The 23,394-nt window shown below is 61.1% G+C and overlaps 6 protein-coding genes across 6 annotated transcripts in view; 3 read left to right on the top strand and 3 right to left on the bottom strand.

Annotated features, from left to right (window-relative positions):
- Positions 1-400, top strand: part of MNEG_2668 (putative Flap endonuclease GEN) — a gene marked incomplete at both ends in the record, with an annotated part of 4,908 nt that extends 4,508 nt beyond the window's left edge. Inside the window, one exon of the mRNA XM_014048859.1 lies at positions 396-400. Within this exon, the coding sequence (XP_013904313.1) occupies positions 396-400 (5 nt within the window). The remainder of the gene's footprint in view (positions 1-395) is intronic.
- A 1,810-nt stretch (positions 401-2,210) lies between these two features.
- Positions 2,211-2,988, bottom strand: MNEG_2667 (hypothetical protein; the record flags this gene model as incomplete). The annotated part of the gene is made up of 3 exons (XM_014048858.1): positions 2,211-2,352; positions 2,508-2,587; positions 2,938-2,988. 3 exons carry the CDS (start codon positions 2,986-2,988, stop codon positions 2,211-2,213), a joined length of 273 nt encoding a protein of 90 aa, XP_013904312.1.
- Positions 2,989-3,670: 682 nt separating this feature from the next.
- On the bottom strand, positions 3,671-4,114 carry MNEG_2666 (hypothetical protein; the record flags this gene model as incomplete). The annotated part of the gene is made up of 1 exon (XM_014048857.1): positions 3,671-4,114. The coding sequence occupies one exon, from the start codon at positions 4,112-4,114 to the stop codon at positions 3,671-3,673; it is 444 nt and encodes a 147-aa protein (XP_013904311.1).
- A 3,741-nt stretch (positions 4,115-7,855) lies between these two features.
- On the bottom strand, positions 7,856-12,538 carry MNEG_2665 (cysteine desulfurase / selenocysteine lyase; the record flags this gene model as incomplete). The annotated part of the gene is made up of 12 exons (XM_014048856.1): positions 7,856-8,203; positions 8,423-8,606; positions 8,796-9,046; positions 9,320-9,439; positions 9,679-10,050; positions 10,846-11,018; positions 11,150-11,203; positions 11,341-11,447; positions 11,632-11,735; positions 11,858-11,955; positions 12,156-12,234; positions 12,473-12,538. 12 exons carry the CDS (start codon positions 12,536-12,538, stop codon positions 7,856-7,858), a joined length of 1,956 nt encoding a protein of 651 aa, XP_013904310.1.
- A 163-nt stretch (positions 12,539-12,701) lies between these two features.
- On the top strand, positions 12,702-16,220 carry MNEG_2664 (hypothetical protein; the record flags this gene model as incomplete). The annotated part of the gene is made up of 7 exons (XM_014048855.1): positions 12,702-12,710; positions 13,457-13,819; positions 14,134-14,438; positions 14,699-14,827; positions 15,158-15,281; positions 15,570-15,722; positions 15,954-16,220. 7 exons carry the CDS (start codon positions 12,702-12,704, stop codon positions 16,218-16,220), a joined length of 1,350 nt encoding a protein of 449 aa, XP_013904309.1.
- Positions 16,221-21,237: 5,017 nt separating this feature from the next.
- MNEG_2663 (Major facilitator superfamily domain-containing protein 5) lies at positions 21,238-22,762 on the top strand (the record flags this gene model as incomplete). The annotated part of the gene is made up of 5 exons (XM_014048854.1): positions 21,238-21,324; positions 21,497-21,547; positions 21,826-21,953; positions 22,156-22,337; positions 22,647-22,762. 5 exons carry the CDS (start codon positions 21,238-21,240, stop codon positions 22,760-22,762), a joined length of 564 nt encoding a protein of 187 aa, XP_013904308.1.
- Positions 22,763-23,394: the final 632 nt, after the last annotated feature.

The raw sequence follows: 23,394 nt of genomic DNA, 5'->3' as shown, positions 1-23,394 counted from the left end.
GCGCTGCCGCCAGGCGGGGGCATGGGCACCGGCGGGGCCGGCAGCCACGCCGCACCCTCCACTCCAGCTGGCCAAAAGCAGCAGCAGCAGCGGGGTCAGGGCGCCAAGGGTGGCGGCCTCTCGGCCGCCGGCGGCGGCTCTGGCCGCCCCCGCGGCGACGGCGGCGGCCGGGCGCCGTCGGGGCCCATGGACCGCTTCCTCTCCCGCAAGACCCCCACGGCTGCGGCTGAGCCAGCGGCGGCAGCCACGGCCGGTATGCCGCAGCCAGGCGGGCTGCCGGAGGGGCGCGCGGAGCGACATCGGGCGCTCAGCAGAGGCGGCAGCGAGGGGGAGGAGGGAGAGGGAGAGGGAGAGGAGGTGGTGGTGCTGGACGGCTCATGGTCGCCGCCCAACAGGGTGACACATCGGGTGGACAGGGGCATCCCCGCGCAGCTGGGGAGCGCGGCGGGCGCGTCGCAGCCAATAGAGCTTGATGGAAGCAGCGGCGGCGAGGAGCAGGGAGGCGGCGAGGGGGAGGACGAAGGGGAGCGGGATGCTGGACGGCCCCTGCAGCGCCAGAGTGTGCACCGGCTGGGTACAGCCGGGCGCAGCAGTCGAGACGTGAGCGACGCGGGCCCCACGTCCTCGGGGGGCCAGCGCCCGGCGCAGCAGCTGGACAGCGCTAGACAAGCAGTCCTGGGTGGGGCTCGTCCAACGCATCGCCCGGCGGCCAAAGTGGCGGCGTCGTCAGCAGCTGCCCCCGGCTCCCCCGAAGCGCTCCCGCTCATGGAGCGCCTCCGCCGCAGCAGAATGGCAGCGGCGGTCGGCGGGGCCACGGCGGCGGTCCCAAGGGCCCACGACCCAGATCAGCTGGCGGGGCAGCCAGCGCCGGCGCGCTCAAACCGATTCAAGACCGCGCGCGGCCCAACAGCCGCCGCAGCCAGCGGCTGCGCTGCCGCACCAGGGGCAGCAGCGGACAGAGTTGTGCTGGCATCGCCACCAAAGAAGGCGTGTACGCCAGACGCCAAGCAGCGCGCGGCACAGCGGCAGCCCTCGCCCCCGTCTGCAGCCGTGGCGCACCGGGCGCCGGCGCCGGGCCCGGCAGACGTGCGGCAGCAGTACGCAGAGCTACTGCAGGGCTGCGACAGCGACTGCAGGGGCGGCGGCGGCTGCGGCAGCAGTGGGGACGGTCCAGACGGGGGCGCAACGGGCGTGTCGGCGCCGTGGCGGCAGCAGCGGCCCCGCCAGCGGCAGCTTTTCAAGTCGTCCACGCGCTCGGGCGCTCGGACTGGGGCGGGGCCGGCGGCCCAGGAGCGCGAGGTGATAGACCTGTCTGATCTGTGACCTGGGGCTGGTGCTGAGCTTGAGCTTGCCAGCGAACTGGGCTCAACAGTCGACTGCAAATGCGGACAAATGCAAGTGTATGTAGCAGAAGCTATTTCCGTGCAGCCACGTGCCAATCATTTCAAGTTGGCCCCAAAGTTGCCCTCCCGCCCCTGTGATGCGGCCCCAGCGGAGGCATGGCAAGTTGACACGGCTCTTTGTTGAGCACGCTCTCCCGCCTGCCCTTTCCGTTCTGCACATCGATGTCATCATTACCGTACACCACTGCACCCTTTGTCACTGCAAGCCCAATATTATGGCACTGAGTGGAACTCTGTTTACACGTAATGGAAAAAAACAAGTAAGATACCTCCGTGACGTGCGTATCACAAAGGTGCACGCGCGTCCAAGCATGGTGAACAAGGTGCACAGTGGTGTGCCAGGGCGGATCCCAGGATAGGCCAGCAGCAGGTTGTATGTGTGTTGCTGATTGTTGAGGCGGGGCCGGTGGGCAAGGGCCAGCCGCCGCTGTTGCGCTGTCTGCACGCGGTGCAAAGGTGCATACTGCTGGTCGCAGAAACGGGTGCGGCTGTGCTGGGTGTGTGCATAGGTGTGTCGCTGCTGCTGCGATACTTTGCAACATGGCGCCAGTGGCCAGCAGCACGCCGCAGAGGCGTGCCGCTCAGATCAGGTTTGTATAGAGCTTGTGTGGGCAGCATTTAGGGCGCGAGATAGCTGCCAGCTGGCAGCAGCGTGAGCTGCGCGCCATCCAGTCAAATCAGGCGGCGGCGAAAGGGCCGCATTGCCAAGGGGCACGCCTTGAAAGGCAGGGCATGCCAGCACGTGGAGGCTTGCATGCCCGCCCGCTTTGCTGCGTGGCTTCGTGTGCCAGCGGCCCGTGGGGGCGATCAGACCTTGTTGGGGAAGATGCTGACGGCGTTGGACGAGATACGCGTCGTGAAGTGGTTGCGGATGCTGCCGCGCCAGCCCTCGCCGCGCTTCTCGGCGGTCTCGTCGTCCTGAATGCTGATGCCCACGCGGGCCTTGGAGCTGCAAGGGATGTCGCGTTGGGCGGCGGGGCGGGGGATGGTGACGGCGCTGCGCACACTACAGAGGGGGAAAGCAGCTCAATGGCTGGCGCGCTTTTCTTGCGCATGTGGCATATGCAGACCACTGTCCCCGTTACTCCAGTCCCGGGGACTCACTGGCCATCAGGGTCGCTGACAATGGTGCGGGTCATCATCCAACCAAAGAGGCCAGCAGCCAGAGCCACGGGGCCCACAACCTAGCGCCGGTGCAGGGGCGCAATATGAGAGAGGCGTCAGCGGGATGTGCTGCGCTTCGATTCGCCTTCCTGCTAGACCTGCAGCACGCGTCAGCCCTGAAGGCAGCTCCAGGGAGACGAAAGGCCGTGACATTAAACACATACAGAGATAGAGCGCCTCATAAACACAGCGCAGTTGCTCCCCGGCGTGGGAGCCTGCGAGTCCACCAGTGGCTGCTGCTGGCACACGCCGAGTCGCCGAGACATCAACATAATAAGCAAGAAACACTGGCACAACGACCCCGGGGCACGGCCCAGCCTTTCCACACACGGCAGGGAAACACCAGCCAGCTTCGAACGGAATCACGCACCGGCATAACCTCAATAGGCAGGAACTTCGCGAGAGTGGAGCGAGCCGCCATGGTGTGGGTTCTTAGCTCAGGGGCGACAAGGGCTCGAAGCAGGTCCGGGTTCAGGGCAAGCAAAATATGCTGCTGATTGGTGACAAATAGAACAATTCAAGCACTAATTATCCCAAGTTGGACGGGGGAGTTGAGGCTTTCGAGATAGCACTCGTCATTTGGTGGCAGCTGCGTGGGCGAATTCGCAGCTACGGAGCGTGGCGGTCGGCTACGGGCACCGTGACGTAATTTAGTCGTCACTATGACTTTTTAACATAAAAATTGCTGTGGCGCTGGTGCGGATCACTTCAGGCGGGGTGCGAGTTGGTTGCGAACATGGCGCTGGCGGTTGTGCAGAAGAAGCTGCTCCAGGATTGTGGGAATGCAGCCCGCCATGTCGCCAGGGCAAGGTGAGCCTCTTTATCGTAGTTTCGTATCAACTGCTTATGAAGCCCTGCCACCTTTGTCGTCGTGACAATCAGTTACATGACTGGGCTCGATTGTTCAAACGTGCATGTCCACGTCTGCTGAAAAAACCTGTGTTTCTGGGTGCTTGTCAGCTCCTGGTACTTGCTCCCCCATCATACGAACTCTCGTGCTATGCCCCAACGCATCTCTACGGCCTCCGCAAGGCAGACCGTGCCCTATGGTCACAAACGCGCTTTGGCCTCGAACACACGCGACCGGGCGCACATCTGCCGCCTCAGCGCCGCCCCACGACAGCGTGCACCGGAGCCTGTGCCACCACGCCTCCACCGCCCGCTGCCCGCACCACCACCACGCCCCGGCTCAGCCCCGAGGCCGAGTCCACCGCCAGCGCCGCGCGCCACAGGTCTGGCACCGCCACCCAGGAGGCCGGATACCTGTAGCGCGCGACGTCCATCACCAAAGCCCTGTCTGTCAGCTGGCTGTACGCCGCGACCGGCGAGATGTGGCCGCCGCCCTGCTGCCCCACTTCAGGACGGTTGTAGTTGACCAGCAGGCGGTCGCTGGGTGACGCCACGTTGGTGCGGAGCAGCTTGCGGAAGGCGTCCAGGGGCAGGTCTGACGCGTGCGTCGCCTGGGCAGACACATTGTTGTGGGATGAGAGCAGCGCCGAGAGCTGCGCGAGCGTCATGCCGCCCTTCTTGACGTCGTCCGCCGTCATGATGGCGCGCGTCGCGCTGCTGTTGAAGACTGCAGCGGGTGCAGGCGCAGGTGGTGGGGCGTGAAAAAGCGATGCCAGCCTCAGGAAGGGGGTTGATTTTTCAAAAACCATGCATTCATCCGTAATGCAATATGACGTCATTTGGCTGACCCAAGGCTGTGGCAGCCTCAGCGCCCTGCTGGTGCATCGGCCATGCCAGATCCGCATGCAATGCGGCCCATGGGGTGTCGACACAGCGCGCCCTCCCTTGCATCCGCGCAGGCGCCGCCTCACAGTTGATCTGGCTCCAATAGTGGTATGGGCCTACGCCCTCTGCAATAGGCGCCGCTACCCCCAGGCTGTTGAGCGCCATGACCGCGCTCGCCACGCCGCAGTACGCAAGGTTCTCCTGTGTCAGGAAAGCCTGCGCGAGCGGCCCAAAGTCGGCCGCCTGCCAGCTGGTCGCCAGCAGCGCCTGGCCCAGCGGTGTGGCCAGTGGGATCAGCGGTGAAGGGGTGGCATTCGATGCCGTTGCTGGCGCGGGCGCGCCCCGGGCGCCCGTGGCTCCCGCGAGTGCCAGGAGCAGCACCAGACATGCTGCCGTGCCACAGGCCATGGCCACGCCGCCGTTGGGTGCTCGTGCCATCCCTTCGACGGCAATCCTGCAGTGGCATTGGCGGAGCGGCAAAGTGAGCCCATGCGCAAATGCCCAGGTCGACGCACCCACGCGGCGTTCCCGCTCGCGCTGCGCCCGCTGGCGTGCTCCCTGCTTGTGCTACTCACCACTTAAGCTGCACCCACCCAAACTAACCAATATGATTGCGTGACAAAGCCTCAAAATAAGCCCTGGTGTATGCTCCTCCACGCAATGCGTATGATCATGAGATTACTCGACGGCAGACAGCCCGCCAAATCAATCAATTGAACGTTCCTGTACATGTAAGTTGCAGCATCGACGCGAGATCTCTATGCAGTGTGCCTCGCGGCCGACATTGGTCAAAGACTCATCCACCCAAGCGGGGACAGAATTTTTGGGTGTGTGGTGCGGCGTGCTGGCGGTGGAGACCTGCAGGAGTGAGCGAGTGCAATGTGCACGGTACGTGCACCTCCCGCTTCAATGAGGCCCCACTCATCGCGTTGACACTGCAATGCAGACCTGCCATTCCTGCCATCCCTGGGTTGCGATGTGAGCCTCGAGCTGCGCCCTCCTGCACGCTGCCCACCACGCACTTGTATTGCCGCGGCGCTCGAGGGCTATGCTGTGTGTCGCTGCATCCTGGCATGGCTCATAGTGCTTGCGGGGTGTGCACAACCTGTCAATTGCTGTGGATACACTGCCCTGTGCACAGCGTGTGATTGCACAGCATGTCATCATCCGCAACACGCCTGCAGACTTTCTTTGAGACACGACTGACGAATATCGCCTCATGTATCAAAGTCTGCCTGCATGGAGGTTTCATTAAGATGCGCTCTGTGTGTGGGATTGCTCATTGTATGAAATCCGTTCCATAATGACACTGATGCTGGCTATCTTGCTACAGCACAAACTTGCGGCACGCTGTACGTTCTCTGCCACGCACCATACCAGGAAAATGTCTTACCCTGTTTAACTTAGTGGCTGATTTTGACAATCTGCATGACTCAAGGATGCTGTCTGCTGGCCACGGAAGGGCAAGCAAACATGGCTCTGGCCCAGGCCAAGTCAGCTATGGCTAACGGCAGTTAACACGTTGGTGGCGCAGACCAGAAGCATCCAGACGACCAATACCCTGCAAAGTTGGCGCGAGATCACCAAAAGTCTGCACAGGTGGCTCAGGTGGAAACCAGCTTCTGCGCACCTGCTGATGGCGGCACCAGCACTGCCCAGAGCAAAACCAAAGTTTAAACTGAAACAAACAAATCGCGACTGTGTGCAGGAGGCATAAACGGGCCAACAATACAAGCAGCCAAGGACCAAACAGTAAATTCTGCATATTGCAATGAAATGGGCTGGGCGGAGGTCACACCACAGGGTGAGCTGCGCTCTGCTCCTTGCTGATGCCCTCCCAAGTTGTGGTGTCGGCGGAGGCTGTCAGCGTCACCTCATGCGCGCAATGCGCCTGCCCTGTGACATGCTGCGATGGCCGTAAAGTGCGCGCTCGCCTGTGGTGGGAGGGGGAGGGTGCACAAAAAAGGGGCAGGATTGTAGCACAAAGAACGCCGCAACTATCGATCGTCACACATCGTGGTCTTACAGACGCAAGAATGCTTGCGCCCCGCAACCCTTGGTGTGTTGTATCACACCTGTCACTGATGGGGTGCTGCCGCTGCTGCTGCCGCCGCCCAGGCCTGGCAAGCGTGCCTGAAAATGAATAAGAATTGGAAGTTTACAAAGACATCAGCAAGTTTTGATGCCATCATCACGCAAGCCGATTAGGGTGAATGCATTTTTGGGTTTGCGCATGCGGCGGACTCAACGCGGAGTGCCAGGTTCGAGCGCGCGTTCGAAGCGTGGCCGCCGCGCCGCTGCCGCACCTGGGCCAGCCTTGAATCATTCGCAGAGGCCCTTGAGCCCATAATAAGCCCATTCTGTGCGGTAGGGCAGGGCCGATTAGCGATGCCAACTCGAGTTTGAGTTGCGCCCGCGGGGGCAGGTCCAGTCACGAGCAGCTTTGGCTTACGTGGTAAGGAAAAAGGTGCGTGATGTCCATCAAGGGCACCCGGACGCCTGCTGACGAGCTGCTGTGGTGCTGAGATGGCTTCGATCTTTGCAGGCCGGGGTTGCTGCTGCATATCGCCCTGCTGCAGCCTCCGGCGGAACTCATGGGATCAAGCAGATTCTCCTTGTCCATTTAAGCGCTACTTGGCAGCGAACAGAGCTGTGTGCAGAGCGCGACCGGAGGTCAAGGCCCCAAGCTGCACTCCCTCTTACGAGCGCTGTGAGCGTGACTAAGGTATAAGGTTGATGTGAATTGAAACGTTTAACGTTTTACACCCCGCTGCTGGCCCGTCTGGTGCGCGATCACCAGCGGGCAGCGGCGATTCAAAAGCGGGTGCTGAAAGTGAGTGGGCCCAGAACTCGCGCCTGAATGCTCTCGTCGGGATCGAGTCGCCGATATCAGTGATAGAACGACATTTAAAGCATGTTGATGACACCACGGTGCCGTTACGTCGGCTCTTCTACGAGTTAGCCCTCGACGTCAGCAAGGTTTGACGCCGATTCACGGGGCTGGCAAGGGGCCCTGGCGTACCAAAGCCATATGCTTACGAATCCGTAGCAACGAATATATTTATACGGGCCCACTGTGTGCATGAGGGCGCCTAAATGTGCGTCGTTGGTGAGTGACCCAAGTGACATCACATCTCGCTGCGCAGGCAAGGATGGGGCCCTTTGTTCCTCACCACTGCAGGTGCGTAGATCTCAAATAATTCCCGCATGGTTACAGCTGTTTCGATCAGAACCACTAGGCGCCAGAAAAGGACAGCGCAGTCAAGCTGGAACATCGCTTGCAGCACAGCCTTCAAGCTCGTTCTTAAGTGATCTGTTCTCTGTTGCACCTGGATCTTAGCCTCACCATGCACGATCGAGCGGTGCAGCACCAAACGTTCACCCCTTAACAGCAGGCAAGGCTGTGCGGTAGCTGGCAGCTGCATTGTCAGCCATCAGCTGCACTGGCAGCAAAACACGATGACAACGGTCCCTCAGCAAAGCCTCAGAAAATGCTCGACTCATGTGCGTACACAACGTATGCGGCAACTCCGCTCAAACTCCCGGCGGGCATGTCACATGCTGCCCACTTCCTCGAAGAATGCAATTGTGTCCTTGAGGGCGGCTATGAATGCATCCACGTCCGCGCGAGTGGTGTACACCGAGCAGCTTGCCCGTGCGCTTGCAGGCACACCCAGGAACCGGTGCAGCGGCTGCGTGCAGTGGTGGCCAGACCGCACAGCGACGCCGGCGTTGTCCAGCAGCGTCGACACGTCCGTCGCGTGGAGGCCCTCGACATTGAAGGCAGCGAGGGCGGCGCGGCCGCGGGGGGCAGTTGGGGGCGGGCCGTAGATGGTGACCTTGGGGACGGCAGCCAGCTGGTTGTACAGGTATGTGCCAATGTCGTCCTCATAGGCGTGCACCTGCGCAAAGGGCAGGCATGGGTGGTGGTACAAGGGCAGTTTGGTGATTGGTTTTCTGATGAATGTTGACGTTGGTGCAGGAGGAGAACCGGCAAGCGGCGGAAGACATGCCAGAGCGCAGGGGACCGTCATGCGTGGCTGGACGCAGGACTACCTCCCAACTGCCGAGGCTTGATCCAGACAAACTCTCCCCAGCTTCAAGCGCAACATGGGCCCCACCGTGTCCATGCCAATGCTGCTCAGGTAGTCGCAGGCCGCGCCCAGGCCGATGGCCTCCGCAATGGCGGGCGTGCCGGCCTCGAAGCGCATGGGCGGCGCGGCGTAGGTGGAGTGGTCCAAGAAAACATCCTGGATCATCTCGCCGCCGCCCATCCACGGGGGCATGGACTCCAGAAGGTCATACCTGAAGCAGGGACACCCGCGTTTCAGAGGTGGGGGAGGTGCATCAAGCCAACACGCGCCTGGATGCCGGCCCTCGTACCAATATCCTCGGCTGCCCCGATTAGGCCGGTGCCGGCCAAGAGGGGCCAAGCACCTTTGGCACCAGCTGCCGCCACTGACCACCGCCGCCCCCGGCCGGCCGCGCACCCACCTGCCCCAAAGGAAGCCGATGCCGGTGGGCCCCATCATCTTGTGGGAGCTCGCCACGATCCAGTCGGCGCCCAGCGTCTGGACGTCGACCGGCATGTGGGGCACGCTCTGGCAGGCGTCCAGCAGCACCTTGGCGCCCACTGACCGCGCCGCGGCGACGACGGCCGGGACGTCCAGAACGCATCCAAGGGTGTTGGAAACGTGAGGGAGCGAGATCAGCTTGGTGCGGGAGTTCACCATCGACTTGAGTTGCTGCAGGAGACAGTGTGGCGAGAAGGGGGACAGGGCACGGAATGGAAGGGGTCCAGGCAACGAAGGCATAGGCGCCTCCGCCGCAGCTGGATTATGGGCGGTGTGGTCACGGCTTCCACAAATGCAATTGCTGCTTGTTGTGTGTGCCGCTGCCCAACACTCATTATAATTTGCTGTGCAATGCACGCATGCCGCTGCAAATGCACGTGCCTCCGGCCACAGCAAAAGGAGGCGGCTGCGCTGTGTTGCCGCCAGCTGCCACGCTCCGCCTACCTCCACATCCAGCTCCTGCTGCGCAGTCAGCCCGATGTGTTTGAGCACCGCGCCTGTCCGCTCCGCCACCAACTGCCATGGCACCAGGTTGCTGTGGTGCTCTGCCACCGACAAGATGATCTGCCATACGAACAGGAAGTCAGTGCGGCGCAGCACAGTTGCAGGGCAGAATGCCTACACCGTCCTGTGGCCCAGCCTGCCAGGCCAAGTGAATGACTGAGCGTCCACTTGCCTTCCAAACAACAGCAGCATGCATCAAAGCCAGTGTGCTAGCGCCGCTGACGCGGCTGACCGTCAACTCCACACAGTGCCTCGCAGAGTCTGCCCTTGCTTGGACTGCTGCCTTCCACTGCCCGCACCTCGTCCCCCGCTTTGAGGTTGTTGAGGCCCCAGGTGTACGCCACCAAGTTGATTGCCTCGCTTGCGTTGCGAGTGAACACGATTTCGCGGTCCGTCGCGGCGTTGACGAACGCGGCGACCTTGTGGCGCGCCGCCTCGTACGCGTCGGTCGCGCGCGCGCTGAGCGAGTGCACGCCGCGGTGCACATTGGAGTTGTACTCCTCATAGTAGGCGTTCATGGCGTCCAGCACAGCGCGCGGCTTCTGGGAAGTCGCGGCGTTGTCGAGGTAAACCAGGTCATGGCCATGCACGAGCTGGTGCAGCACCGGCACTTCTGCGCGCACGCGCTCGCCAAGCTCCAGCAGCTGCTGCGACGAAGGGGCCTCCACTGCCTGAGTTGCGAACACGGCGTGAGAGTTTTATGCGCTTTTTGATTGCCAGGGCTGCCTTCAAGAGCCCGAGTCGCACTGCAATGGATCCCGCATGACGAAGCTCACCGCTGCGTGATTGCGCAATCCACGGCGTCCCTTAACCCTCCGCGACGTCACCACATATTGCACAGACGGCTGGGATGTGCTGGCGGGGCCCAGGGCCGCCCTGCTGCTTGGGAGGGAGTATGATGAGTGCATCGCGCAATTTACAGGAGGCGTTTGCTCGCAAACGTATCAGTGCGCGTTATGTGCTACCTCAGCACTTCGAATCAATCCTGCGCATGTGTCCGCGGCGTCGACCGCTCAAGTGCCGGTGGTTGTGACCATCACGGCACGGCCAGGGCACGGGCAAAGCGCACAACAGCCGCCGCGGCCACGGACTGGTTGGGATTCGACAGACCAAGTGATTGGTAGCACGGAGGTTCCAACATGCACGCGCATACTGCACTTGCACACCATGCGGCAGTTGGATGCGGATTCTGGAGGCAAAAAATTACATTCACAAGCAAACCACACTGTTTGCACACACGCAGTAAGTGAGTGTACATCGTTGGCGCTCATCAGCATGCTAATTAAACCGCATGTGACATTCATTGCTAATCCCCACAATCGCAGCCATACGGGCCCTGGAACACGACAAGAAACAAGGGTGCGACTACCAAAACACGCTCACTGCGCAAGCACAGCGCGTCATCTCAGCGCTGTCGCTTTTGCACAGCATGATCACACATACCCTCGCCCATGGACCCCTCATACTTGCAGCTTGTACAGCTCTATGTGCTCCACCTGATAGCACTTTGGCAGTGCAGATTTGGACAGCCGCTCCACGCGTGAGAACTCGCGCCCCGACTCGCGCAAGAACACCTCCTTCACTTGGGAGCTGCGCAGCTCGAATGACACCAGGCAGACTGTCTGGGGGCCACAAAGGCCTGCCGCGCGTGGGTTGTCATTTGTGCGGGAATCACCGTGGTTGCAGTCGCTGCAGTTGGGCCCGCATGGCAGGCAGCCAGCTGGACGGCATGGCACCTGCCGCATCTGGCTCTCGGACCCGCCAACCCACCTTTGCATGTCTGCACAAAATGCTCAGTGCTGGGGCTCTGCCCATCTTGGTCAACTGTGGGGGTAAGCAGGGTTGGCGGCAGGTCAACGCCAGCCTTGGGCAGCAGTGAGTGGCCCCAGCCAACAGGCCCGCACCGCCTGCCGAGCACATTATGGCACGGCAGCTGATACGCCCCATGCGCCCTGACGCACCGTATGTCACGTCAGCAGCCAGCACCAGGTCCACTGGCGTTGACGCGAGTGCCGCCACGCGCCCCATGTAGCCCTCCCTGCCCCACTCAAGCTCCTCGGCCATCGCGCTGCGAGGAGTTGCGAGGATGGTGGCAGGGGTGCTGCGTGCACAATGAAAGGGGTTGCTGACATGAACGGGTTGTCATCGTACTGATGAACCCAGATATTAGCCTTGCTCCAGCACCCGGCAGGGTTGGGTAGAGGGCAAGGGGTTTGTCAAGAGCTGCCCAACATGGGCCCCCACCCCCAGACCTGCCGCCGCAATGCTTGCTTGTGCCAGGCGTCGAAGGGAGGCCGTTGAGCTCAATGTTTTCCTGAATAAGGGGCAGCACCACATCCTTATCGGTGATGACCACCTGTAAGAGTGTGCAGCAGTTGATCGCAGTGAATTAGAGGCTCTGAAGTTTGTTTTGGGGTCAGAAACAGGGGCCTCGGGCACTTATGTCAGCCTCCGTCCCTTCCAGATCCCGCCACTCACCTGCGCTCCCAGCATTGCCAGCATGAGGCCGGCCAGTCCGGGCCCTGAGCCGAGCTCGACCGCCCGCTGCCCGATGTACCGGTGGCGCGGCTGGGCGGCTGCAGCTCGAGCGCGCGGCGAGGAAGGAGTAGTGGGTTTAGGGCAAATGTGAACAAAGTGAAACACTTGACAGCAATGCTCAGCCTAAACAGCCAGTGTGGGTCACCTAAACTCAATTTCGAGGGCATGTTGCTGACGCTCTGAACCAGAACCAAGGGCACAGTTGTGTATCCAGACTGCCCAAGTCAAATCCGCTCACCAAGATATGCAGCCAGCAGCAGCTCGCCCTCCCACAGACAGGCCCCCACGCCCATGCGCGTCGCCGGGATGTCCCGCGGCTGCATGAAGCGCCGAGGGTCGCAGGGTCGGGCGCGCGCAAGGGGCTGGTGTACGGGTACTTTGCTTTAAAAACCCGTCTGCTGCCGCGCTGCCCTTGGCCCCATCCTTTGCAAATCCTTTGCACCTGACCGCCAGTCACCTGGCTAAACCCGCATATGTGGCTGCAGCCAACTCCTTGGCTGCTGCCGCCAGCACGATTAGCCCCCGCACGTTGCAGAACGTGCGCTGAGCGCGCACCTTTTGCTTGACCATCACAGTCATGCCATCATCTAGCTCGACATCAATCTGGTCAGCAGCATGCATTGTCCCTGTGACAGCGGAAGCTCGGCGTCACAAGTGAGAGTTCACGGTGCGTAGGATCGCGCCGCAAGCCTCGTGAAACCTGCCCAGGCAATTCGGCAGCTGTGCTCACATCTGTCAGGCTCTTGCAACGTCCTTTCGACTGGTTCTCCGTCTTCCCATCTGCATGTACCAGGTGCGTACAGCGCCCGATAAGTACGGGAGCGCCGACGCGACAGCTGACGCACGCCAACAGCCTTGCATTCAGCAGCACGAGCAGCGACGGCAAGCGGCGCAGCAGGGAGCGGCGCACCCCTTGACGTGCAGGAGCATGGTGCAACAAGCCGTGCTACAAGCATGCAACAAACGAAGGAGACAATTGGCACATTTGCCTTCTACAGTATCAGAATTAATCCAGTGGCAGGCAAGGCGTCGCGGTGTCACTGCCCTCGAGACGGTGTGTGAGCGAGATCGATGAGCTACATCGCCGCGTAAATTCACTGTTTTGATGGACTGTCCCATGCGTTTGCAGGATCCGACTTAGACACCGTACTCCTGTGTGGCCTTCCACCGTGCAATCCAAGATTTATAAGTTGTTCGCGGTCCTGCCGTTGTTGTGCTGCACTTGAGTACTCTTGAAACATGCAGGCGCTCTCTGGACGGTGGGGCGGCCAGTGCTTGCGAGCCCCAAGTGTTGCTCATGAACGGCGCACTGGCGCACCATCACGGCACCACGCCCCCGTCAGCAGCAGCAGCAGCAGCAGCAGCAGCAGCAATGCACCCAGCAGCAGCAGTAGCGGCACTCCAATCGCTCACGCTGCCCTTGCAAGCAGCCGTGCGCATCGGTGCCGCCATCACCGCCGCGCCGCCCGCCAGACTGTCGTCGTCGCTGTAGCCGCGGTCGAGGCGCCCGCCGCCGAGCGCCTCGCGGCCGTCTCCCAGCTCCAGTCCTGGCTGCAGTCCGCCAAGGGCATGGCCGCGCCGCTCGTGGAGCCCAAGCGCTTCAAGGCCGGCCCCTCGAGCAGCGAGCGCGTCGGGTTCATCGCCTCGCGCGACGTCGATGCGGGCGCGCCGCTGCTCGTCATCCCCGAATCCGTCGCCATCACCTCCATCGACGCGGAGAACCACCCGGTGGTCGGCGAAGCCGCGAAGGGCGGCGGCGAGCTGGTCGGGCTGGCGCTGTGGCTCATGGCGGAGCGCGCGGCGGGCGGCGCGTCGCCGTATGCGCCGCTGCTGGCGGCGCTGCCTGAGTCGACGGATTCGCCGATCCTGTGGGACGATAAGGAGCGCGCGGAGCAGCTGCAGGTGGGGCTTTGTGCTTTCGCGCGCACGCGCTGTGGCTTTCAAGCTGGGCCGCAAATTTGCTGCAAGCCGCGATGATACGTAAGTGTTGCCTTTAGCCATGTGTGCGGGCTGGTGGTGTTGGCTCGGGGGCGCCCTACAACATCGCGCACGCACACACGCGTGCACGAGGCACGCCTGGCCACGCGGCAGCGCACGCATCCCAGGGCTGCGGCGGCTACCTGGGCCTGAGAACGGTGACCAGCGTGCGCATCACCCTGCAGCGGACCCAAACCGCCCCGCCTCCTGCCCTCCCCACCCACCCCCCTGGAAACCAGGGCTCCCCGGTCCTGGAGGAGGCGCGCTCCCGCCAGGCCGCGCTCCAGCAGCAGTGGGCGCAGCTGGCGGAGGCCTTCTTCAGCAAGGACCCCGCACGCTTCGACCCAGCCACATTCAACGAGGCCGCGTTCCTGCGCGCCTTCTGCGTCGTGCTCGCCCACGCCAGCTACCTGCCGTCCGCCGAGCTCTTCGCGCTGCTGCCGCTGGCGGGGCAGCTGGGGCGCACAGGGAACGAGAACGGGTGCGACCTGGACTACGACGCTGGCAGCGGCGCGGTGGTGCTCAAGTCGGCGCGGCCCTACAGGTGGGTGCCGGGCGGCCATGGATGATTGGGGCGGCGGGGGGTGCATACGGCGCATCAGCGATGCGAGTGCCGTGCTTGTAGATGGGGGCCTGGCAAAAGCCCTTCGGCATGCTTGCAGCTGGATGGAGCGGCGGGTCTGGCGTGGGATGGCTGTGCTGGATGCTAGCCGCGGCCGCGTGCTGCTTGGCCGCGGCTGCTTCGTGTGTTCGAGCCCTCGAGCTCTCAAAGTGGCGACCGGCGGCCCCACTCAACCTCCGCAGGGAGGGCCAGGAGGTGCTGCTGAACGACGGGCGGCCCAACGGCGAGCTGCTGCTGTGCTTTGGCACAGTGCAGGACAACAACCTGTCAGACTTCCTGCTGTTCAACGCCTCCCTTGTTCGGGCCGACAAGTAGGCTCCAATGGATTTTGGGGGGGAGGCACGCTAGGCGGCTGGCTTGTCGCTGCGTGCATGCGTCTGCCCTTGCACTTGCACATGTACGAGCTCCAGATTGCATCCAGCTACGTTTTTAGAGATACATGGCACACACCAAGAAAGCACACGCACGCGCGCACACACACAAACAAACACACGCACGCGCACACACACACAAACACACACACACACACACACACACACACTCTCTTACGCACACACTCGTTCCCCGCACGCACACACACACACACACACACTCTCACGCACTCACTCTTTCCCACGCACGCACTTGCACACCCACCTCAGGTACTACCAGTCAAAGCAGCAGCTGTTGCAGGCAATGGGCATGAGCTCAGAGGAGCGCTTCCCCGTCTATGCAGACAAATTCCCCATCCAGCTGCTTGCATACCTGCGCCTTTCACGGATCCAGGTAGGCCATGCTATCCCTCGGGCCTGCTCTGAGGCCGCGGGGGCTGGCCTGGAGGGGTCAAGGGAGCGGTCAAGGGAGCATTGCCAGTGCCAGGGGCTTTTGGGGAGCCCACTCACTTGTTGGCAATGCTTGTGGAATGAGAGCTTGAGACACTGTGCGAGCAAGCAGTTCTCAGTGCCTGCGTTACTCAGTCTCACACACTGCTGAAGTTTGAATGAAGCGCGTGACGCGCACCCCTGGGCTTGTTCCTGATCTTGTCGCTCCCCTTCACCTCCAAACCTGCCCCAGGACCCCGCCCTGTTTGCCAAGGCGTCCTTTGACAGCGACGTGGTGGTCACCCAGATGAACGAGTACGAGGTGCTGCAGCTGCTGATGGGCGACTGCAGGGAGAGGCTGGCGGCCTACAAGACCAGCATGGAGGAGGAGATCAAGGCGCTGCAGGTGTGGCACGGGGCCGGCTGGGGTCGTTTCCTGGGCTTGATGGGTGGATGAGTGCTATGCCCAAGGCACGCCCGCAGAGCCGTTTGACTGGATGTCTGGGCCGCTGCTGAAGGCCTCAGAGGAGGTAGCTGCCCCTTGATGACAGTGCTGCCCTTTGTGCCGCCCTCCCACTCCCCAGAACGTCTTGAGTCCAACGGTCAACTGATCCATCCCTCACACAACCCCACGCAGAGCCCCGACCTCAGCGGCACCGCGCGCCTGGCCGCGCGCCTGCGCATGGGCGAGAAGCGCATCCTGTCGCAGTTCATGGACGCCGTCCGCCGCAAGCTCGCGCCCGTGCGCGGCATCCCCACCAAGGGCGGCGGCATGCAGGACCCCAACGCGGACCTTAAAGAGATCTTCGACACGATAGAGGCCATCCCCCAGGCGCCCGCCAAGCTGTTCGACGGCATCCGCCGCTGGGCGCGCGGGGAGTTTGACCCGGACTGGAACAAGTAGACGCTGTTGTGGACCCGCAACGCATACGGTCTGCATTTTGTCGCCGCGTTTCGTTTTGCCGCTGGCGCGGCGCCGCGTGGTGTAAGCTGTGCCCAGGTTGTTGCTCGTCGCATGCTGACGGGATGCGCAGCGGCCGGGCGGCAGGGGATGCGGGCGCGGTCGGCTTCCGTGTGGTCGGCACATTGACAGCTGCAGACTGTGCAATGTCACAAGGCCAAGCGCAAGCCTGCAATCCTTGGAGGCTACGTGTTTACAAGGTCGACAGCTGGGCCATACATTCATACATGTCAAGTATCATGCGCTTGTTGTAAAAGCCTCATGAGCTAACTGTTGAGATTTGTCAGTCGTCCCAGACTTGTGCTCGTATGCACGTTCCCGCCCTCACTGTTGCGTGCCATGTAAAATGATGGCCAGCCAGCGCCACCAAGCGCCACCGCATGACGCCATGGCGCAAGCTCACCCTGGCGGCGCAAATTGCGGAGTGGGGGCTGCAGGCAACTGCGCTTAGCTGCAAGCTAGCCCATGGGGACTCGACCCGATCGCTCATTAAACATCGGCCTATCCTTATGATTGTGCGTTTCGGCCTATCCTTACGATTGTGCGTTTCGCCTTTTCCTACCCGCTGCGGTGGCCCTGAGCCAGCCCAACAGGTGTTCCATCTGCGCCGGCTGCCCCCTCGCCGCCGCCGCCGCCGCCCTGGGTCCGGTCCTGGGCATAGAAATCGGATCCCTTCAGGGCTTGATACGCCAGCCGCTGGTTCCCTGCTCAACCTGCGTTCCCTAGAGAGCCTTCGCCTGGGAAAACGAAGGGCCTGTTGTTGCAGCAGCTGCTCTGCACCAGCTCAGCACGGTCCTCCGTGCACCCCTCCAGCAGCGTCCGTCATGCCAGCAGGTTGCCACCTCACGACCATCTGCTTGCTTTTAGATTTTGAGAAGTTTACCAGTGCGCACAACCTACTTCCCATTGAACGGCTCTCATACCGCACTCCAGCCCCTCGGCTTATCGTAGCTTAGTAACTTCCTTCGCGCTTGGAGCTGTGGGTGTTATGCAAAGCAGGTCGGCTGGGCCTGCGCGGGCAGGCATCACCCCCAGTGGCAACAATCTGGGTGAGCACGCAGGCATGTGCACCGCCAGGCTTTGCTAGGCTTCAGTCCTGGCGGTGATGCCACTATGCTGATGACAGCCTGGGAGCAGGCAACAGGTATACGAATAGGGCTGGGCCCCTCGAACTTCCAGGGAGCTCATGCCGGCCGTCGTCAGCAACCCTGTCCGTGTGAGCTGACCCTCAGACTAGTGCACGATGGCCGGCTGCGCTCAGTGCCTGCTGAGAGGTGCAGTGCTGCCGTCAGCCTGATGCTGGATTTATTGCCATGCTGGTTACGGTTATGCCAGATAAAGCATTCATGCACATGCGTGCTGCCTGCCACAGGTTGCTCAGCGCGGACGCTCGGCCCAGTCTCCATGGCCTCGCCAACTGCGAGGCAACAGCTGGTGCGGGCGCTGCCTGGGCTCTTTGCTGACAAGGATCCCGAGTTTTGCGGAAGGGCGGCCCTCAAATCGCCCAGCTCCCCAACGTGGCTGCTGGTCTGTTGAACCTGCCGGAGGAGAACAGGAGGGCAGCCATCATGGCAGCTGTCCTTCGGGGTGGGCGGGGTATTTTGTGTTCCGATGACCCGGTGCGGCAATCGGGCAACGTGGTTACGCAATAAGACGCTATGAAGGTGCTCCAAGGCAATTGGGGGTGGTCGCTGCTGTGGCAGCCGCTCACATGGGCAGGGACGTATTCAGCACACGCCCAGCAGCAATTGGGGGCTTGCTTTCTATCTGGCGGGGCTTCCAGGGGCAGGATGGGGAGGATCAGATGTGTTTTGTGTGCAGCTGACATTCCAATCACCGACTGGCTGGCTTGGGCCACGGTTTCATGGGTTCGGCCACAGCAAGTATTGCTGCTCCGGGTGGAGTGGACAATGGACGGTGCTGACGTTGGGTGAAGGCTCAGCAGCACCTTGAAAAGCGTGGCTTGGCGACAATGCCGTGCGTACCGCATTGCGGATACAATTCTGCAGCAGGCACATGTGTTTTGTGCCTAGTTCTCCTCATCCCCATCACCTGGTCCGTGCTGACGTTGCCCACATGCTGCTCTCCATCCCTGCCCACCTTCATGCCCCTTTTGTGCATGTACTCTTTGTGGCTTCTAACTCGGGTTCTACTGTTGATTCGCAGCACCAGGTGAGATGCTACAGGAATTCGTGATGATGGATATGGCAAATATACCAACTGGAGTGGGTCTCATGCGCCTCATGTATGCGGTGTGCCTCACAACCTGCTCACTCCTGTTGCATGTGTTTATGCTGGACTCTGCGGTGGCGGCATGGCTGTCGCCCCATTGCCTCCGTTTCTTGCGGCTGCTCAGGTGCAGCAGCAGCAGGTGAGGCTTTGCGTGGGAATTCTGGCCCACAAGTAGATCTGTTCATGTTTGGCCTGGTGGGGCCCTCAAAAGCAGTAGTTGCTGGGTTGGTGAAAATTGCGGCTGCCCAGTGACAAGCAGCGTTTTGATGTTGCAGACCATTGTGCGTGCTGGCCATTGATCAAGGTCCTTCACCCTGTCCCTGCTCACATTGCTTTGACCAGGCGGCGATTTCGCGACGCAGTTTGAGGAGGCCGTGCTCAGCAAGCTGGAGGACATCAGCGTGCAGGTGCAGCGCAGTTGGGCACTGTCCCAGCTGCTTTTGTATGAGCGGCTGGGCCCTCGATCGTCATCATCTTCATCCAAAGCCTGCCGGGGTGATGACCGTGAGCAGGCGGTGACGTTCTACTTCGGGCTGGACCCCTGCGCCAAGCCTCAGCTGCGCTGCATGCTGCTCGAGGAGGATTTCCCCTACGAGAACATCACTGCAGCCCACATCTACCGGTTGGACTGGCCACGCAGCATCCGGGTGGGTTGGCAGGAGCTGCGATGTACTCACCCCAGCGTGGCCGCGTCAAGGCGTGCTTGTGCGCTTGGGACGTGCATTACGATTTCACGCATGCCGCTCAATGCCGTGGAGCAATTGCTGATATGGGTGCAAGCAGGAGGATAATGCAGTAGGTATGCTGCAATGGTAACTTGGCAGCGGTGTAGCAAATGGCTGTGGCGGTGTGCTAGCAACTGTTCTGGCATGACATCAGCACCCTGCCATCTGCTGTCACGTTATGTAACATAAGTTGCTGTTTGCCGCAGCGCCGCATGCGGCTTGAGATCAACGATCCTTGCAACGTGCTGCTGCTGGCGGGTGCTGCCGAGCGCCGGTTTCACCGCATGGAATGGACTTTGAAGCCGTTCGCCCCTAGCAGCTTCCTGGTGGATGGCGTGCAGCGTGTGATGCAGCCCTACAAGGTAACCCGGACAAGGTGCTGGCTGGGGCCTGGCCTTCACTTTATGTAATTTTCGCTTGTGTTTGGGGTTGCTTCTGTGTCTTCTCCCACCCTGCATGCTTACTTTGGTGCCAACAGCTGCAAACGTGCACGCTGCCCCTACTGCAACTGCTCGGCATTGCAGGTGCTAGTGCTCAACCCCAAGCTGCTAGTTGAAAACAGCAACAAGCAGCTGATTGCCGACGACCTGAGCAGCAAGGTGTGGGCTGATGTGGACGGCAAGCTGTTGCTTTTTGGCACTGGCGATGAGGAGCCAAAGCCATCCCGGCGAGCACGCGCGCTGCATGCCATGCTGGCACTGCAACATGCCCAGCAGGAGGGGTGGTTGGAGGCACCCCTCCGCAAATTTTTCTTGTCTGCAGCAGATTTTAGCGTGGATGAGGCTGCCTGGGCTTCACCCACTTTTGACACGGCTCGCATGGATGCCTTCCTGACCGATCCAGCATCTTTGCTCGCTGACAAGCGGCCGCTGCAGCCATAGAGCAACCTCATGGTTGGTCTTGACAGCTGTTAATCCATGTGGCACGTTTGAGCTCAAACATTGCAGTTGCGGCCTGTGGGGGACGTGCTGTGAAGCTGTGCGGCGTGTTGGCGCAGTGGCCGTACGGCATGCTGGAGAAAAGGGCAGCAGTGGCAAGCAATGTGGCTTTGGTGCATCGACAGTAGTGTGGCTTTGTGCATTACTGCAGCAAACTTGAAGTTGCAATGGCGATAAATACGGGTTGTCGTGGGCAAGCAGTCTCAGGCGTGTGGACCCTGCACAACCCTTCGCAATGCCTGGCAGCATGCAGCCGCACCCCCAGACTGCCGCCAATGCTTGCTGTGCCAGGCGTTGAAGGGAGGCTGTTGACCTCAATGGCCTCATGGTGGTCTGTGTTTGTGCCCAGGCTTCATGTCCTGTGGAATTGCAGAGGGGTTACCGCACAGTTGCTTGCATTGTGCCCAGGCTTTACAGTGCGGGACACACTTCACCATCAGCCTCATGAAGACCAGACAGCCTAAAATGGTTTGTGAAGCACGTCAAACTCTACTCTAGACGACCCAAGCTTTTAGGATTCCATAATACTTTATTTCATCCAAATTCAAAGAGCGACCAGCCAGGTGCACGCTGGGCACTCGATCGGCGCTGGTTTCACCGGCTTTGATCAATGACAATGAGCACTATTTATTATTCTGATATCATAGACGATGTACTGTGTGATTGTGATCACATCGATGATCTTCGTGATTTGTTGCATTGGTCATCCGGCGTTGAGCCTTTAGCATCATGCAGGATACATTCTACTATGTAGTATGGGCAGTCATCTCTCTGCCAATGACTGGCCTTGTATGGCGGGAGGTAGGTGTGTTGAGGAGATGAGGACGGTGTGCCGATGCGGTTGGGGGGCAGCGCAGTGCTACGAGGGTGCAATTCTCCTCGCCAATGTTCGCATGCGTCAATCACTGATAATGCATGTCGTCAATACCTTCGGGCGGTCTGCGCACCCCACAACATCTAGAATATTGCACCTGCCCAATCGAACCGCCCAAACGCCTGGCTCGGGCTGCAGTGCAGTGCCTCTGACCGCCCTCGTCCCCCCTCCCCACCCCACCCACCCAACCAATGGTCAAGGGTATCGCGGCACCAAGCGATGCCAGCCTGGCGGGGCGTGCGTTCCGCAACAATTATCTCTTCGTGTACAGCCTGCAGGTGCGCCGATTCAGGCGCGCCAGCGCACGTCATGTTGCCCAGTGGCCCGTCATCGTATGCTACGCGGCGGCGGTGCCGAAAGGATAGGATCTATCTGCACAGCAGCTCTCGCACGTGGGAGCTCTCCTTATCCCTCCGCCATGTTGATTGCCACCCCCTTCCTGCACCGCAGATGCGTGAGCTCTCCTCCACGCCATGCAGCTCTCCAGCCATTGCCACTGCCGTGGGGTTGGCCGCAGCTGCTGCCCGCGCACACCGCGGCCCCATGACCCCAGCATTGGGGCGCCCACTTTTGACCGCTGCCAGCACGGCGTGCTTTGGGCGTGTGCCTGCCTCCCAGCCCTGCAAAGCTTATACAATGATAAATCATGACCCTTCAATTGCCAACCTCAAAACCAAATTCTCCTCACACAATGGTGTTAGAACACCCTCCCCTTCAAGGCAACCCCGTCCGCGCCTCCCACCACTCCTTCATGCTCCCCAGTTGGTGACTGGCTGCAGGGTCCTTATGTGTACGCGCTCTATGAGCACTATGGCTACTCGCCTGCACAGATCGGGCAGCTCTTCATAACAGGGTTCGGCTCCTCCATGGTTTTCGGCACATTCATCGGCGCGCTCGCTGACAAAGCGTGAGTCTGATTCGGATATCTGGTTGGACGACCCACCATGTGGTGTGCCGATGCATGAGCGCACATGCCAGCACAACCCATCCTTGCACACACCTCCAAACACAACCATGCATGAACGCACACACACGCACACACACGCACACACACACACACACACACACACACACACACAAATTCTCTATACGGATGCAAATGTTTGCAGGGGCCGCAAAAAAGCCACCCTGGGCTACGTTGTGGCTTACTCCCTGAGCTGCCTCACAAAGCACTACCCAAACTTCCGGGTCCTCATGCTTGGCCGTGTGCTGGGCGGCGTGGCGACGTCGCTGCTGTTCTCTGCGTTTGAGAGCTGGCTGGTGGCGGAGCACTTCAAGCGCGGCTTCTCAGGTTGGGCTGCTATTGCGGCGAGCGGTGCAGCCCGCATGGCACGGGCTGCGACTGTGCTGGCGGTGCACAGGTTGCTGTCTGGGCTGACTGTGATGCTTCTGGGATGATTCACAGGACAAGAGGCTTGCACCAGCTGCACCTACACGTTGCATGTGCCACGTATTCCTGCTCTGCCCTGGGCACACGATTTGCCTGCACACACACACACACACACACACACACACACACACACACACACACACACACACACACACGTGTGCACGCACACACGCGCATGCATACATGCAATTCTCTCGCCGCGTGCCTCAGAGAAATCCCTGGGTCAGACGTTCTCGCAAGCCGTGTTCCTGGGCAACGGGCTGATGGCCATTCTGGCCGGGTTCCTGGGGGACTACCTAGTTGAAAAGATGGCCCTAGGCCGGTGAGTCAGGACGAATGCGCGTGCGCACCTGCTCCCTTGCGTGAGAGTTTGTGAATGTATGCCTTGGACAGGCAGACACCTTTGCTTGACAAAGAGCCGGACGGGCCCGGATTCGTCAGCAGGGGTCCTGCCTGACACAGACAGAAGGGGGCGAGGCGACATCAATGCGCTTTGCAGCTTGGCACGCCGATAGCATGCGTCCTGGAAGCACTCGGTGCGTGCCTGCTTTGAAGATATCTTGGCTCGACCCTGCTCTTGGCATCTCATGACTGGGTGCCAAGCGTAGGGTTGCACCCTTTGATGCGGCGATCGTCTTCATGGTAATGGGTGGTGTCGTCATAGCAGCCACTTGGCCGGAAAATTTCGGTGGCCGCGCCTCCATCAGCGTGCGGGCGCAATTTGAAGGGGCCTGGCGCGCCATAAGGTCAGGTGCGCGGTGCAGTCACTGTGGACGTGGCAGGACGCGGCTGCAGCATTGGCTATGTTTTATGATGGCCCAGGCTCGAGCTCGTCCCCCTCTCTTGGCCGTCATTCTTAAATGCCGAGTGCACATCCTCCTGCCAATTGAGGCTGCCACCCACCCAACTGTGGGTCAAAACCACGCCTGTGCCCATCGCCATTCGCTCGCCCCCCTTG

This window comes from Monoraphidium neglectum (assembly GCF_000611645.1).
Source record: "Monoraphidium neglectum strain SAG 48.87 unplaced genomic scaffold scaffold00310, whole genome shotgun sequence".
Lineage (NCBI taxonomy): Eukaryota > Viridiplantae > Chlorophyta > Chlorophyceae > Sphaeropleales > Selenastraceae > Monoraphidium > Monoraphidium neglectum.
Note: the sequence above shows the minus strand (reverse complement) of the source record. Positions and strands in the feature narration are given on the sequence as shown.